General features: G+C 41.3%; 1 protein-coding gene across 3 annotated transcripts in view; it reads right to left on the bottom strand.

The window, feature by feature from the left end:
- Positions 1-14,949, bottom strand: part of CGNL1 (cingulin like 1) — a 114,492-nt gene that overhangs the window by 65,832 nt on the left and 33,711 nt on the right. For 2 of the 3 annotated variants that reach the window (XM_074966260.1, XM_074966259.1), the window contains exons 2-7: positions 8,898-10,503; positions 7,667-7,761; positions 6,169-6,262; positions 3,763-3,864; positions 2,626-2,774; positions 1,165-1,300 (exon numbers count right to left, since the gene is read on the bottom strand). In XM_074966260.1, the coding sequence (XP_074822361.1) occupies positions 1,165-1,300; positions 2,626-2,774; positions 3,763-3,864; positions 6,169-6,262; positions 7,667-7,761; positions 8,898-10,484 (2,163 nt within the window). In that variant the 5' untranslated portion in view covers positions 10,485-10,503. The remainder of the gene's footprint in view (positions 1-1,164; positions 1,301-2,625; positions 2,775-3,762; positions 3,865-6,168; positions 6,263-7,666; positions 7,762-8,897; positions 10,504-14,949) is intronic. The other variant, XM_074966261.1, reaches the window with a different exon arrangement.

A 14,949-nucleotide genomic window follows, 5' to 3' on the forward strand; every position in this document is an offset into this window, starting at 1 on the left:
TAACATTTTCATTTATTGCTCTACATGCACATTTAAGCAACAATGTGACAATGTGCTTCTTACTTGCTTTGCTGTGGTCAGCTTTTCTTTACAGTCTTGTATTAAAAGAAATGTGCTCTCCTAGATGGAGCTTAACTCTATTCCTGGATCAGCCCGAGCCTCGCTGTAACTTTGGATGAGTCACACTCACAACCTTTTCATTCTATTCTCCATTCCATTCTGTATCCCTCATTACTCAAGTCTGTAAAACTGGGATAAGGCTTACCTGCATTGTAGGGGTGATATGAGGCTTAATTCATATTTGTTAAATGCTTCAAGATCCTTCAATGAAGGTGCCACACTCATTCACTACAGGGCTCAGGTGGGAGCCCAGACTGTAGGTTTCTCCGTTTTCTTTTCTATCAATGTAAAACTAGCTTATAAACTGCATGCTAAAATCCTCAGAAAATTGATGAAGGACATAATTGGCCTGAAAGACTACTCTGTTATATCTGCAAAAAGAAAAGGAGTACTTGTGGCACCTTAGAGACTAACAAATTTATTTGAGCATAAGCTTTCGTGAGCTACAGCTCACTTCATCGGATGCATTATATCCGATGAAGTGAGCTGTAGCTCACGAAAGCTTATGTTCAAATAAATTTGTTAGTCTCTAAGGTGCCACAAGTACTCCTTTTCTTTTTGCGAATACAGACTAACACGGCTGCTACTCTGAAATCTGTTATAAATGTCACACCACAGATTGCATGTGTGTTTTTCAAATCAGTTAAACAAAGAATATCTTTAGCTTCCAGGAGTTTTACTCAAGCCATTCTCTGCTCATCAGAGTCTTTTCCATTGAGAACTCTGGCAGATTTGTTGGGAGGATTTTTAAAACTGCAACAAAATACTTTACATGACAGTTACTATGTTTTCTTAGTCTGCTGTGTCTCAATAGCGTACTTTCATGTCCTAGAAAGAGAGAAGTGACCACAAGTTGAAAGATAAACACCAAAGCAGTTCATATCTCATCCCAGAGGCCTCAATATAAAGGGGAAGCCAGTATCTACTAGCTGGCAATCTTTAACATTCGATACTTGTTTCCACAACTCCCATTCAATGGGACATGGATACAACTGTTCAGGATATCCTCATGCACATTATTCTTGAGCTTCTTTTATTACTAACCTCTATCAGAACTTCTTTCTCCCCATCCACAGCATGCTTTGCATTATCCAATTCATCATGCATTTCAGAGAGCTGGTCTTCAAGGTCCCGGATTTCAGTCTGGTGTTGTTCCCGCTCCATCTTCACTTGAAAAAGTCTCATCAAGAGGGAAAAGAAAAATTTAGGTTTATAGTGGTGTTAAATTGTTTTTCAAGTAGCATAAAACTCTGAGGACCTGCTCCCACTCTCCCAGCCTGAGATGGGATCGAATGAGGCAATAATAGTGGAAGCTGTGCAGGGCATATTGGTCATCCCCCACCCCACAAAGGAGAATGAGACTTTGTCTTCATTCTAATGGTAAAAATGGGATATTCTCTTATGCAGCAAATATGCACATGTGGAATACTGAACTTTATTTTAGACTTAAATGTTTTTCATTGATAACATTGTTGACTGTAGCGCTCATGCATTTCTGTGTTTTAAAAAACCTACCTGTACTGGATGACCATGCAGCGTAAGTACAACCCACATTAAGACAAATCTTAAAATTTTTTAAAAAAAAAATCTTAGTTTTGCCTCAAATACCCCCAGATGGTCAGTTTTGAGGTAGTAGTTTAATCACTTCAGGTAATAATAAAAGTAGCAGTACTTGCTATTGTATTGGGTTAGTGCAGAGGTGGGCAAACTATGGCCCCTGGGACCGTCCTGCCTGGCCCCTGAGTTCCTGGCCCAGGAGGCTGTTCCCCCTCCCCCGCAGCCACGCCGCCGTGCAGCACAATGTTCTGGGCAGTTGGGCTGCAGAGCCCAGCCTGACCCGGTACTCTGTGCTGCGCAGAGCGGCTGCCTGTCCTGGTGCAGCCGTGCCACCAGCCACCAGTGCTCCAGGCAGCGCGGTAAGGGGGGGGTTGGACAGAGGGCAGGGGAGTTTGGGGGGGTGGTCAGGGCCATGAATAGGGGTTGGGGTGGTCAGAGGGCGGGGAACGGGGGTTGAATGGGGGCAGAGGTCCCGGGGGGGGCAGTCAGGAAGGAGAGGAGGTGATGGATAGGACGGGGGGGCAGTTAGGGGAAGGGGGCAGTTAGGGGCGAGGGGTCCGGGGGCAGTCAGGGAGAAGGGGTGGTTGGATGGGGCAGCAGGGGGCAGTTAGGGGCGGCAGTCAGGAAGGAGGGGGGGTGGATGGGGAAGGGGCCCCGGGGGGGGGGGGGGGCTGTCAGGGGGCAAGAAGCAGTGGGATCGGATAGGGGGCAGGGGCCGGGCCATGCCTGGCTATTTGGGGAGGCACAGCTTCCCCTAACTGGCCCTCCATACAATTTCAGAAACCCGATGCGGCCCTCAGGCCAAAAAGTTTGCCCGCCCCTGGTTTAGTGTCTTCTAAGCATCAACTTTGGGGGGGGGGGGGGGGAGGAGGGAGTGATAGATAAATTTAATCTGCAGTTTTAATAGAGGAACAAACTCCACAAAGAGGTTTTCTACAAGAAACTCACTCCTCTAAGTTTTGCCTGAGTTCCTTCTCACTTTCTCCTAGACGCTTTTTTAAGGCATCTTTTTCTTGTACACTTTTGTCAAGTTGCTGTTGTAGATCTTTCAGAGTTGCTCTTGGAGTGTCTCTCTCTTCTTTGGCATTTTGTTGATTCTAAATTGTACACAATGAAAGAATGAAGCTGAGGTAACATGCTAACAACAAAATTAAAGGCCCTGTTTTTAAAAGTATGAAAAGATTCACTCTCAATACTTCATTCTTTTTCAATTACAATATTAAACTACTTAGACTATGAAATCTCATAACAAGACCTGTATTGGAGAAGATAAGCATGGCTTCTGGACTCTTATGAGAAATATGAAAAGGAAAGGCGTCTCCGTATTAGCCAATCAGTCTCCACTACACTGATCGCTATCACAGACTTAAAGCACACTATAATCTGTTACAACTAAATTGCCTCCATAGCCTCTTCAGTGCTTTTTAGCACTTAATCATTTTGAGTTCCAGATTGAAAACGAACGCTGTACCTGTTTGATCAGTATAGTTACAAAGATTTTTTTTTTGAGCTTTACTTTTGCAGCTATTTGAGAAAGTTTCACTTATGTAATTCTCCGTCATGGCATCCCAAGGGCTATGTAAAGCAAACAATGGGGAGAGATTATTTTTAGAAAAGCACACTCTTTAAAAAAAGAAAAATCTTCCATATAAGCAAAAATGTAACTATATAATGCAAAATGATCACACTTGTCTGATATGTTAAGCACTTATGCAAATTCCACCCACTAATATGAGAACATTAGCATGATTTACTGTATATTTACTGATATATAAATAATGATTTTTTTTAAATGTAGGAATTATGAGAAATGCACAGAATCTTCTAGGTCTTGAGCTCATAACCCCAGCAATATTCTCTTCACATAAAAGTTCCAAAATTCAAAGCCCCATATTACATAAGCACACAAAGTTTACAAAGCATTCACAATCATTAGTTTAGGAACAGAATGTTTACTGGGAAGTTTAGCATAAATCTTACATAAAAGAAAATGTTCGCTTTATCAGGTGGATTGTCACTTGTTTAGAACATCACATTTGCAACAGTACTTCTATTCTTTATAATGTAAGTAACAAAATATAATACCCTAATTTCTAGATCCAGCTTTTTCTGTAGCTCTGCAACCTTGTTCTCTAGTTCTGTTTTTTGTTCCAGCAATGCTTTGACTTCAATTGAAGAATTAGAAACCTGCAATTAAAAGAGATGTTTAATCCTAAAAGTCCAAGATATTATGTTCCAATTTCCTTTTAAAAAACTTAAATCAACAGACATAACTAATAAAAAAACCCATAGTGATCATTTGTTTTTTACAGTTAGCCAGAATTATGAAAGTTACCATGGGACAGTTTTAATATGGTTTGAGATAACCTAATTTTTTCAAATACACTAGGATGTAATTCTTGTTCAACTTCTTGATGCTTGCTCAAGGCATATTTCCAGTAGCACAGAAAACATCTCAAAAGAATCATGTGTGTGTTGTATAGCTCTACAAAAATAAAACCCAACAAACAGCAATTGAATAAACCACTAACACTTCAGGCCAAATTCCACTCCGAGATTACTTTGTGCACCTTTGACAGACATCAATGGGAGTTGAGTATATGGTTCTGATGGCAGAATTTGGACAGATACTTTTTATAATTATTCACTTGTGTTTTATATTTTCAATCTGATCCCCCATAATCTAAAATAAAATAAATTGATAAGGTACTTCAAATTCAGTCTTCTGATCAATAAAATGGTACCAAATAGGCTTTTTTCAGGTTTCTTTTAGAATTAAAAAAACACAACTGATATCTTGGCAGGTAATAGTAACACTTATTTTTTGAATATGCAGACTGTCAAATTATGTTACTGCACTATTGCTATTAAACAACATCCTAGACAAATTCTTTATTTAAAACACACACAGCAGAAACAGCAATTCATGCCATTGTAATCAGAGGATATTCAGCATTCTTTTCAACAGCAATAAACAACCACCTTTCCTTTAGTACAATTGCTTTTCAATGCACATGAGACGTCAGCAGGAATTATTTGTAGGAGTTCAGACAAGTCTCCTCTCTCTCTTCCACCATATAGCCACAACCACTGGAAAATACCTTCAGTATATCACCAACACCCACCCACAGTGGTGTTGACAACATAACCTTCGGACAGTAGTGAGGTATCCTAATGTTACTGGGGTTGCCAACCCTCCCGGTTTCACCAGAATCACACCCTATATCCCGGAGGCTACTGAAGCCAAACCAGGAGATATTAGGCACCGAAAGTTCAGAGGCGCCGCAGAGCTAAGGCAATCTCCCTGCCTGCCCTGGCTCCGCACAGCTCCTGAAAGCGGCTGGCATGTCCCTGCAGCCTCTGGGGAGGGGGCAGGCAGCTCCACGCGCTGCCCCCGCCCCCAGTACTGACTCCACAGCTCCCAGTGACCGGGAACTGCGGCCAATGGGAGCTGTGGGGGCAGCACTTGCGGGTGCCGGCAGCAGGTGGCAGGTGCCACCTGCCCCCCTCACTTCCCCAGGGGCCGCAGAGACATGCCAGCCTCTTCTGGGAGTGGCATGAGGCCAGGGCAGGCAGGGAGCCTGCCTTAACCCTGCTGCACCACTGCCGAGGAGCTCCCCGAGGTAAGTGCCTCCTGGCTGGAGCCTGCACCCCTCATCCCCTCCCGCACCCCAACCCCTTGCCCCAGCCTTGAGCCTCCTCCTGCACCCAAACTCCCTCCCAGAGCCTGCATCCCACACCCCTGCCCCAACCCTGAGCATCCCCATAACCAAACTCCCTCCCAGAGCTTGCACCCCTCACCCCCTCCCGCACTCCAATTCCTTGCCCCAGGCTCAGCCCGGAGCTCCCTCCAACACTCGGAACCCCTCAGCCCCACGCCCCAGCCTAGATCCCACACCCCCTCCTCCACCCCATCCCCCTGCCCCAGCCTGGAGAAAGTGAGTGAGGGTCGGGAGAGCGAGCGATGGGAGGCGGGGGAGATGGAATGAGTGGGGCGTGCCCTCAGAGAAGGGGCGGGGTAGGGCCTCAGGGAAGTGGCAGCTCAAGGGTGTTTGGGTTTGTGTGATTAGACAGCTGGCAACCTTAGTTACTCCTTAATTTGGGTCTCTGACACACAACTGCAAAATTCACTTAGAGATATCCTACATGGCAGATTCCTCTACTCTTACATTTAAAAATGTATGTAAACTTTCACAGAGACCCCAGTCCAGCAAATTACTTAAGCACATGATTAACCTTAAGCACGAGTAGTCCCACTGAAGTCAATGAAGCTATTCACATGCTTAAAGTGCTTTGCTGGATCAGGGCCATAGTATACAAATCCAGCTTGTTACTTTTTTTGCATCTTTTCAAATTCCTACTGTGTGTATTACGCACACCCTAGTCTCCTTTTACAAACCATATAAAAGGTTTTAGACAATGATCTGCAGTTCTGTATTTTACTATTTTATAGCTATGAAACACACAAACAAAAGTGATTTGATTATTTACTTGTGCACTTCCAGCAGCTCTTGACTTTAAAGTCTGGATCTTCTCAAAAACCAAGTTGACCTTCCTCTTTGTGGCATCATCGTTATCAGTGCTTCTGAAACACGGACACAATGTAAGTAAACAATGCAATGATTTAGGACACCAACTATTTAGCTCTGGCTGGAATAAACCTCAAGCATCCAAATTATATAAACAACAACATGAAAATCAATTAGGAGCAAACTACTATTCCACAAAGACTTGAAATAAATTATTTAAAAAATTGTATTGCAAATATTTTCTGGAAGATTACTTGGCTCTTTGATTACAATTCTGAGCTGAAGGCCAGTATAGTCATGATCAGGGTTCTGCACATAAGTTATTGAACAAGCTGCCTGAAACTTTAACACAATAAAGTTTAGGTCCCTCATAGTCCTGCCTGCTATGTCCCAATTGTCACAACACCCTCATTCTGGGATATCACAGCTACCAGAAACTCTGCTAAATCAATAGCCTAAAAGGCTTGAGGATTGGGGTGCTTAGAAATTTTAAGTATATTGTGTGGATTTGAAATTCTCTGCTTTCCCCGTCCCCCCGCCTTTTTTTTTAATTGGTTACTTTCAGAATATACAACAACAAAAAATATGACAATCTTTCACCTGGAGAAGGCACTTGATGCAAAGGACGAGGGGAACTTACCTCAGACTTTTAGGTGTACAGTCCACTTTTTATACACCAATTTAGGAATCGTTTCTGTACTGCTCAGTTCACGTGTTGTGCCTTTAAACATTTTCTGAACTTTGACACCACAGGAGATACACTTGTTTTTTTTAAATTATCGGACCCACAAATTTATTTTTAATTTTTTAAAAAGTATATTTAATCTGATCCTGAACAATATACAGCATACAAGTTCTGATTAGATGGGAATTCTGGGATTCTTTTGTAACCTTCAAGGACATTGCTGAGCTTCAGAATAGTGAAGTAATATAATTTTTAATTAATCTATACTTTTTGGTTTACAGTCTAATTTTAATGATAGTGTATTTAATTTATAATTTTTTGTAAGAAAGAAGGATTACGTCATCCATCCATCCATCCATTCCAAGGTAGCGTTTTACTAAAACAATGGTCCCCGTGGCAACTAACTCTGCATGACAAATCAAAGACGTCTGCATTGGATACATATAGAACTGTATTTACAGAAGTTTTAAAAGTTGTTTTTAAAATAATTTTCTTTTTCTTATATATTCATATTAAGGGTGAAGTCTCCACTGTAATTTTTCAGCTACTATATGCTGTTGCTTAATTGTTCCCTACGCATCACAATATTTTATGCTGTAGAATATAAAACACATAGGAACAGACTGCTATGGGAATTAGGAATCTGAAAAACATCCAGAAGATTACAGGTACATACTTCAAACGACCAGATAACCTCTCCCAAAAAATTAAATAAAAATCCTCAAGCAGATACAATCTCCAATTTCTACTGTAAAAGTTAATGAAGTTTACTAACCCTTCCTTAAGGTAATTGTAAAGGATCTGCTTAGCTGTCTCCTCATTTGTTTGTTGTGCGAGGTCTTGCTGGCCCTTTAACAGATCAGGAGTTGCCTAAAACCACAAGGCTGGATATCAAAATACAGACTCTTTCAATGATTTGCTTCCCACTTTTGCTTCTGCTTTGAAATTCTCCAGTCTATATATAGTAGAACCTCAGAGTTACGAACACCTGGGGATGGAGGTTGTTCATAACTCTGAACAAAACATTCTGGTTCTTTCAAAAGTTTACAACTGAATGTTGGATTTAATACAGCTTTGAAACTTTACTATGCAGAATAAAAATGCTGCCTTTAACCATCTTCATTTAAATGAAACAAGCACAGAAAGGTCCTTACCTTCTGAAACCTTTAAAAAAACAAAAACCAAAAACCTTTCCCCTTATATTTTAGTTGTTTACGTGTAACACAGTACTGTACAGTATTTGCTTTTTTTTTTTTTTTTTTTGGGGGGGGGGAGGGAGGATCACTGTTGCTGATTACATACTTCCGGTTCCAAATTATGTGTGTGGCTGACTGGTCAGTTTGTAACACTGAGGTTCTACTGTAGCAATTTTACCAGAGAAGAAGTTCATTGAGGGCATGAGCCAATGCTCACGGAAGTCAATGGGAGTTTTCCCATTGACTTCAGTGGTTTCAGATCAGTCCTTATAAGTGAAAGATACAGTGTGCTTGTTCTTATTCTGACAACCATAAAAAAAGTCACTGATCTTACTATAATCTTAAAATTACCAAGTATCTCTTTGGGGCCATTGAAAGAAACAAGCGTACTACAATTCAGCAGACAGGAGAGAAACCTGTTTAAAAATATGCACATTTGGACCTTTTCCTTCATGCTATTATTTGCTGCAGTGAGTATGTTTTAGGCATCAATAACACATTATTTTACAACAACACTCCTAATCCCCACCCTTATCCCTCCTCCAAACAGGAATGTGACTCTGTTCCTTAAACTTGGCTTTCTACAGCCTCATCCAGAGAACAACCGTTTACATTTATTGTTATTGAAACTCATGCTGTAGCCCTTCCTGAGGTCAAACTTCCACTAAACACCATGGGAGTTTGGTCTAATGATAAACTGCAGGATTTGACCCACAGAAAATGTGCATTTTATACAGTGTTCATCAGACAGCTTTGACTTACACAGTGCAGGTAACTTAAGAGACAACATGTTTCGTATTGAAAAGTTACCTGTGTATTTGGTGCAGAAGAAAATGTTTTTACCAAGATCTTCTTTGCTCCTGGGTCGGGCGGGATTGTAATTCGATTTGGCAACAAGAGAGTAGAAATTACTGTTTTAACTTCCTCTTTTTTATTCTGTACTGGAAGTGTGGATGACCTAAACGTCAAACTTGCTCCGTTAACTTTATTTTCTTTCTGATATTGCAATAAATTGTAATGGCTATTCTGAATGTCTTGAGTGGTCGGTTGCAGTTTACCAACAGTTCGAGCAGCAACTTGTGTATCAGGGGAAGGCAACTTTTGTTCAAGAGATAATTGTTTCTGAAGGCAAATTTTTGATGGCCTTAGCAAGTGCTCAGTTGATTTACCCAAGTTTTTACTAAACTCATCTAAGTAATCTGAATTCACCTCCAGGCCTAAAGACAGTACACTGTCAACACTTCTTGATCTTTTATGATCATCTGGGTGAATTCTGTTTCTTTTTCCTGATCTACCTCTCCTCTGTGGACCAATTTTCCTATCAAACTTTTCAATTAGTTGATCAACTGCAGGAATTGAGCCAGTGTCAATATCACGGCCTGTTCCGGGCAAAAATGGGATATATCTTCTGTTTTCATGTCGATTAACATTGTCTGCATAGATAGCATACTCTTGGTCATCAAGTAAAAACTTATACAAGGAATTTGCAGAAGTTGGAGTGGTTGATGAAGATGATGATCTTCGTGACCCATCCAATACTGGCCCAGCTGAATCTTGTCTGCCAAAAGAAAGAACATCTGGTCTACTTTTCCTTGTTTCTGGTTGGCCAGTTGGGCTAACATGTGGGGATCCTCCACTAGATGAAAGTGACTCGAATACATGCATTTCATTTGGACTGCTAGTAACACTGGGGCACTTGGACACATGCTTATTTTGGTCTTCCACTGCTATGGACTTGTTCAAATGAATTGTTTTCACATTTGATCTGTCTGACTCCACAAGCTGTGGGTTTTTCTGTAGGGTCACTACTTTCGATGAAGAAGTCCAAGGCTTTCTTTCAATCTTGCCTTCAAATTCAAGAGATTTAGACTTATTGCACACAGAAGATTGGTAGCTATCCAAGTTCAAGTTATTTTTTTCAGGATCATAGGGCTGTAAAAGCTCAGGATGCCTTTGAAAGTTCAACAAATTGGAGGGTTTTAATGTTCCATATTTAGAATCTGAGACTCCATTCTCTCCTTCATTGATATTGGTTTGCTTTAGGCTTTTAAACATACTGGGCTGTGTGGATTGTGTTCTAGGAAACTTTATTTCTTCACTATTTTTCTCCCCCAATTTAAGAGCAGTATTGGAGTTTGGAGCTGATCTATTAATTGTCTGAGATGCAACCTGCAGCCCATTTTCAGATAAAGATGGGTTTTCTGACAAACACGCCTCTGTGTTGTTTAGCACTATGTAGGGATGCCCGTCAATTCCTTGGACCCTAATACTGACACCATAAGATCCAGGCTTGGAGTGTTGTGTATTTCTAGCTTTGTGTGTCTCATCATTAGCAAGCTTGAGATGAACTCCATAGTCCTGTTGCACATGCTTGAAACCAGCAACATATGGCTCCATGATTAACACAGGTTTTCAGCTATGAAAAAATCATACAGATAAGATTTAATTTTGATTACGTTTGGTTATTTAATTAGAGAAAACGTACATGCTGACCAAAAATCACAATACTTATTTTTATGAATAAGAACTAAGAACACCAATCATTTACGTAATGTTTCCCTCTGTAGAGCTGGTGGAGGGAACAATTTAAATACAGAGAAAATGAAGCACAGAAAGTAAAACGGTTTACACAGAGTCTCAAAGCAAATAAATGGCAGATAAGGACTAGAATCCATGTCCCTTTACTCCTAGTCCACTGCTTCATACTCTGGACCATGGGTAGTCAATTACTTTTTGTCAAGGTCCAAATTTCTTAGTCAAGATATACCCAAGGTCCAGATTCCAGAGAAACATTTTTCGTACCGCAATAATAATAGTGATAATAATAAACAAATAAAAAGATTTAACGGCTCATTCAAAAGCATCTGGCAGTTTGGATTTGGCCCGTTGTCCGCCAAAGTAAAATGCTTTTAACTTTCAATGAGACACTTAAAAAGTTTGACATTAATTCCACAAATACAACTAAGTTATGGTGATAGACCCACTGGAGAGACCTCACTGAAAATTCCGAAAAACCAATCTCTTCATGTATTTATTTTCTGCATATTTTCCCCCCCTTTTTAATCAATCACATATTTCATGGCACCATTTCACTAGAGATTTCCAGATCTCAAACCATAACCTAGAAGTGTTGAGAACGCTCCGATGTGCGAGGAGGAAAAAAGAGGATTTCATAGTTCTTGAACTAGTGTCTAACAGGTGTGATGAACCTTACATAATTTTTAGCAAAACATTGCCATTTTGCCAACTAACTGTGTTGACTCAGGGGATGTGATTGTATTGGAATGACTGTTAACGATGTAAATATAGCAATTGATTTAGCTGACACTGGCAAGATTGGCAAATATGGTAGTAAATGTAACCAAGCATCAATGTGTTTGAAGAATTAACATATGTCAGACCTTTCTCCTACAAGACGGCACAAGTGTGCCAGTGACTAAGAACAGAGTGCAATAGGCAACACTGCATTTTTACTGATTACGTAAAAGCTAATGTGGTAATTTCATAAAAAATTGGGCAAGTAGAATATATAAGGGTTCATGATCACATCTCATATTTGTCCTTAAGAAAATATATGTAGTCCAACCATAACATAAACAAAAGCAACTTCAATCACTAACTTTATTTACATCTGTTTTCCTGACAGTTCCATTTACCAATTATAATATTGCATAACTTGAAAACTGCAGGTAAAATACTGATTATAATAGAAAGTATTCTTGTATTGTCTTAAATGGTTTAGGTATTTTTATTCCTATTTATTCAGTTAAGTGTGTCTGTGAAAGTGAATAGTGATGTGCAGCGAAATGAACTTATATGATACACAAAAGTTCAGAGTCAACGTGTGATGAAACTGAAATGAACATCTGACAATTGATGTGGGTCGGAGGTGTAATGCTGGTGTAGCGAACACTGGTGCAACCACTAGTTTTTCAGACATCAAAGTTTTTAAATATAACCCTTATACCATGAGGAAACTGTTGGGATTCAAGTATTTTTTGATTTAACATAGCTATTATTCAGGATTTCTCTAGCTTTTTTATTGGAAGTACATACCCCTCCCACACAAATGTCAGACTGCAGCCAATGATTAGCATCAGCCCTACCAATAAGAGAATGGTAGCATGCCTCAGGAGAGGAAACATAACCAGCTATTATTGGCTTTTAGATAGCTGAAGCAGTGGAAGAAGCTCCAACATCCTCATGCTTCCAAGCTCTGCTTTTATCTGTTTGGTTTTCAACACTGGTTTTCAGAAAAGGAAATGTGTCACTGTTTCCTATAGCTTTGCTATCCCGCGGCCTGCAAAAACTTTACTATCACTCCATCACATTTTAGTCTTAGGGCTTCTGAAAGCAAATTCCTTTTAGATCTATCACCTCATCTGCAGAACCCATGGTGCCACAAATATTGATTAATTATGCTATCAAAAATTAACTAAACAATCCTGCCATTGCTGTATCATTGCTTTTGGCTTGCTCCAGAAAACTCATCACCACCATACGGCATTGCAAACAGATTCTCTGCTGAGCAGTGGAAATGGAAAATATACCGTGAATATTCCCAGTTATTATATTCCCAGTTATTCCCTGTGATATTTCAGTTATACCAGCTGAAGCACCAATGCTACTAACCCCAGATTACATGCACCAAAGCTGTTTTATTTCAAGGAAACATCAAACTAGAACAAACCTGAACCCTAAAAATTAAAATGTGTTTTCTTTAAGAGCTATTTCTTTTGTTTTTACTTGAATTGTCTCTTTAAATACAAGATGTCCATAAGATCACCTACAGGAGGGATGAGGACAATAATTACAAACTACAGACAGAGTGCCAAATGCTTTAGTCTGCCAGAGGAAGATGAATTGTGGGTAGAAGGATTGTGGGTATGGATAGGTCAGCACTACTGAAGTAAAAATAAGCAGTAAGACCCTGTCAGAGTTATGGGGCCTTTTAACAGGGCTAGGGCTCAGCTGCATCTGTACCAGACAGAATTTGCCTCCCCAGGTGAAGGGAATTAAGGGTAGTTATGTGACAAAGCGTAACCCTAAGAAGCACTCAGTGCCAACTGGCAAAGAGTACACTGTTCTGTAACAGTAACTCCTGACAGGCCTGACTAACTCAATGCACCCACACATTGCTTTTATAATATTTATCCAGGCAGGATCAAGTGAGATCTCTAATAATAGGTTGTGTGATACTGATACTCATAATTGTTGCAAGATGTATGTACGGATATTAGTTGTCTATATATACACTGGAAAATATGTTTTCAAGTCTGAATCAAAACATGGGTGTCAAACAGGTTTTTTACCAGACAAAGGATGTATATTCACCTGTTGGCCTCAGTTCACATGTAAAACAAGCACTGTATATGAAGGCAACATGGAGCCAGCACACCAGGGAATAAACCACGGTGGGGTGGGAGGTGGGGGTGTCAGCCTGACTAAGGACAAAACAATGAACTTAGGGGATATAAGGAGGAGGCAAAAGTCCTTCACTGAGGAAAGCAAAAAGGACTGCGTTTTATGCATTCATGAAAGAGAAAGCCCAGCCATGTTGGTTGGAGACACTGGGAGATTGTTTTAGGCTAGAAACTACTTTAGACAAGGGTTTAGCCTGTTAAAGTTAACTTTAGACTCTAGAAAGCACATTATACTGTTTTTTGTGAAACCATTTGTTTTGTTTGTTATCCTTACTCATTATCTCTTAAATCTTCACTTTTGTTAAGAAACTTATGATTGTTTTCACTATAACTGTATCTCAGTAGTGTGATGTTATATAGGAGCTGACTCTCAGTTGAATCAAACAAATTTGTGTGTACACTATCCTTTGGGGTGGCAAATCTGGTAACTTCTGAGGGTGTTCAGTGATTAAGAGCTGGACGCTACAGGGGACGGCTTCTAAGGGTCTCAGAGATTGATTGCGTGCATTGGTACATTGGTTGCGTGCATTGTTAACCTGCAAGGTAAAGTAAGGGCTCCACCAAGAGGAGATTGTCTGGGTGGCTGGGAGTCCACACCCAGTTAACCACAAGCAAGTAGCTCTCTCGCTGAGCAGGTGGGTAACAAGGTGACCAAGAAAGTGTCCCACAAGGGTCACGTGACTGAATCAAGCCTGCTGAGAGATCAGAGCAGCCTGTGGCTCAGATAGCAGGGAGAGCAGATCTGTGAGTTAGCACTCCATTAAGAGCAGGCGGCCCAATTAGGAGATCAGTCTGGGAAAGTATCGGAAGAGCTCCAGGAGAAGGAGAACACGTGGCCATTTTGGATTATGGGCATATAGGCCAGGTGTTTAGTTGTTCCAGGGATGGTCATACTGGGTGGGCATGTGTTCTCCTATATACCATTTTGTGTGGGAGTGCAGTGTCCCCTTCCGACAAGGGAAAGAAGAGACTGATCAGAATCCAAGAAAAGGGCTGAATACAAGGTGAAAGAGAACAGATCTTCAGAGGGAAGGTTGTGCCCACTGGAAGAGTCTGGGGAAGAAGACTTGATCTTGACTGTATACTGGACTTTGAGTCAGTGGCGGATTAGCCACTGGGCCCACGGGCTCCGGCCAGCTGGGGGGCCCCGGAGCCATAGCCGCTGGGCAGAGGAATCCCCTGATCCCACTCCATGGTAGCAACACTGGGCGGGGGAAGCCCCTGAGGCCCGACCCTACTTCCCAGCAGTAGCGCCAGGGGGGTTAGGGTGGGGGAATCCCCCCAGGCGGCCCCGGCCTGACCCCGGCAGAAGCCATGGGGTGGCAGGGGAAGGTCCCAGAAGCACTGGGCAGGCAGGGCAGGAGAAGCCCCAGTGCCCCGACCCTGCTCCCCCGCAGAAGCACGGGAGAGTTACGGGGGAAGCTCCTGCACCTGGATCC

The sequence above is a fragment of the Natator depressus genome, chromosome 10, assembly GCF_965152275.1.
Source record: "Natator depressus isolate rNatDep1 chromosome 10, rNatDep2.hap1, whole genome shotgun sequence".
Lineage (NCBI taxonomy): Eukaryota > Metazoa > Chordata > Testudines > Cheloniidae > Natator > Natator depressus.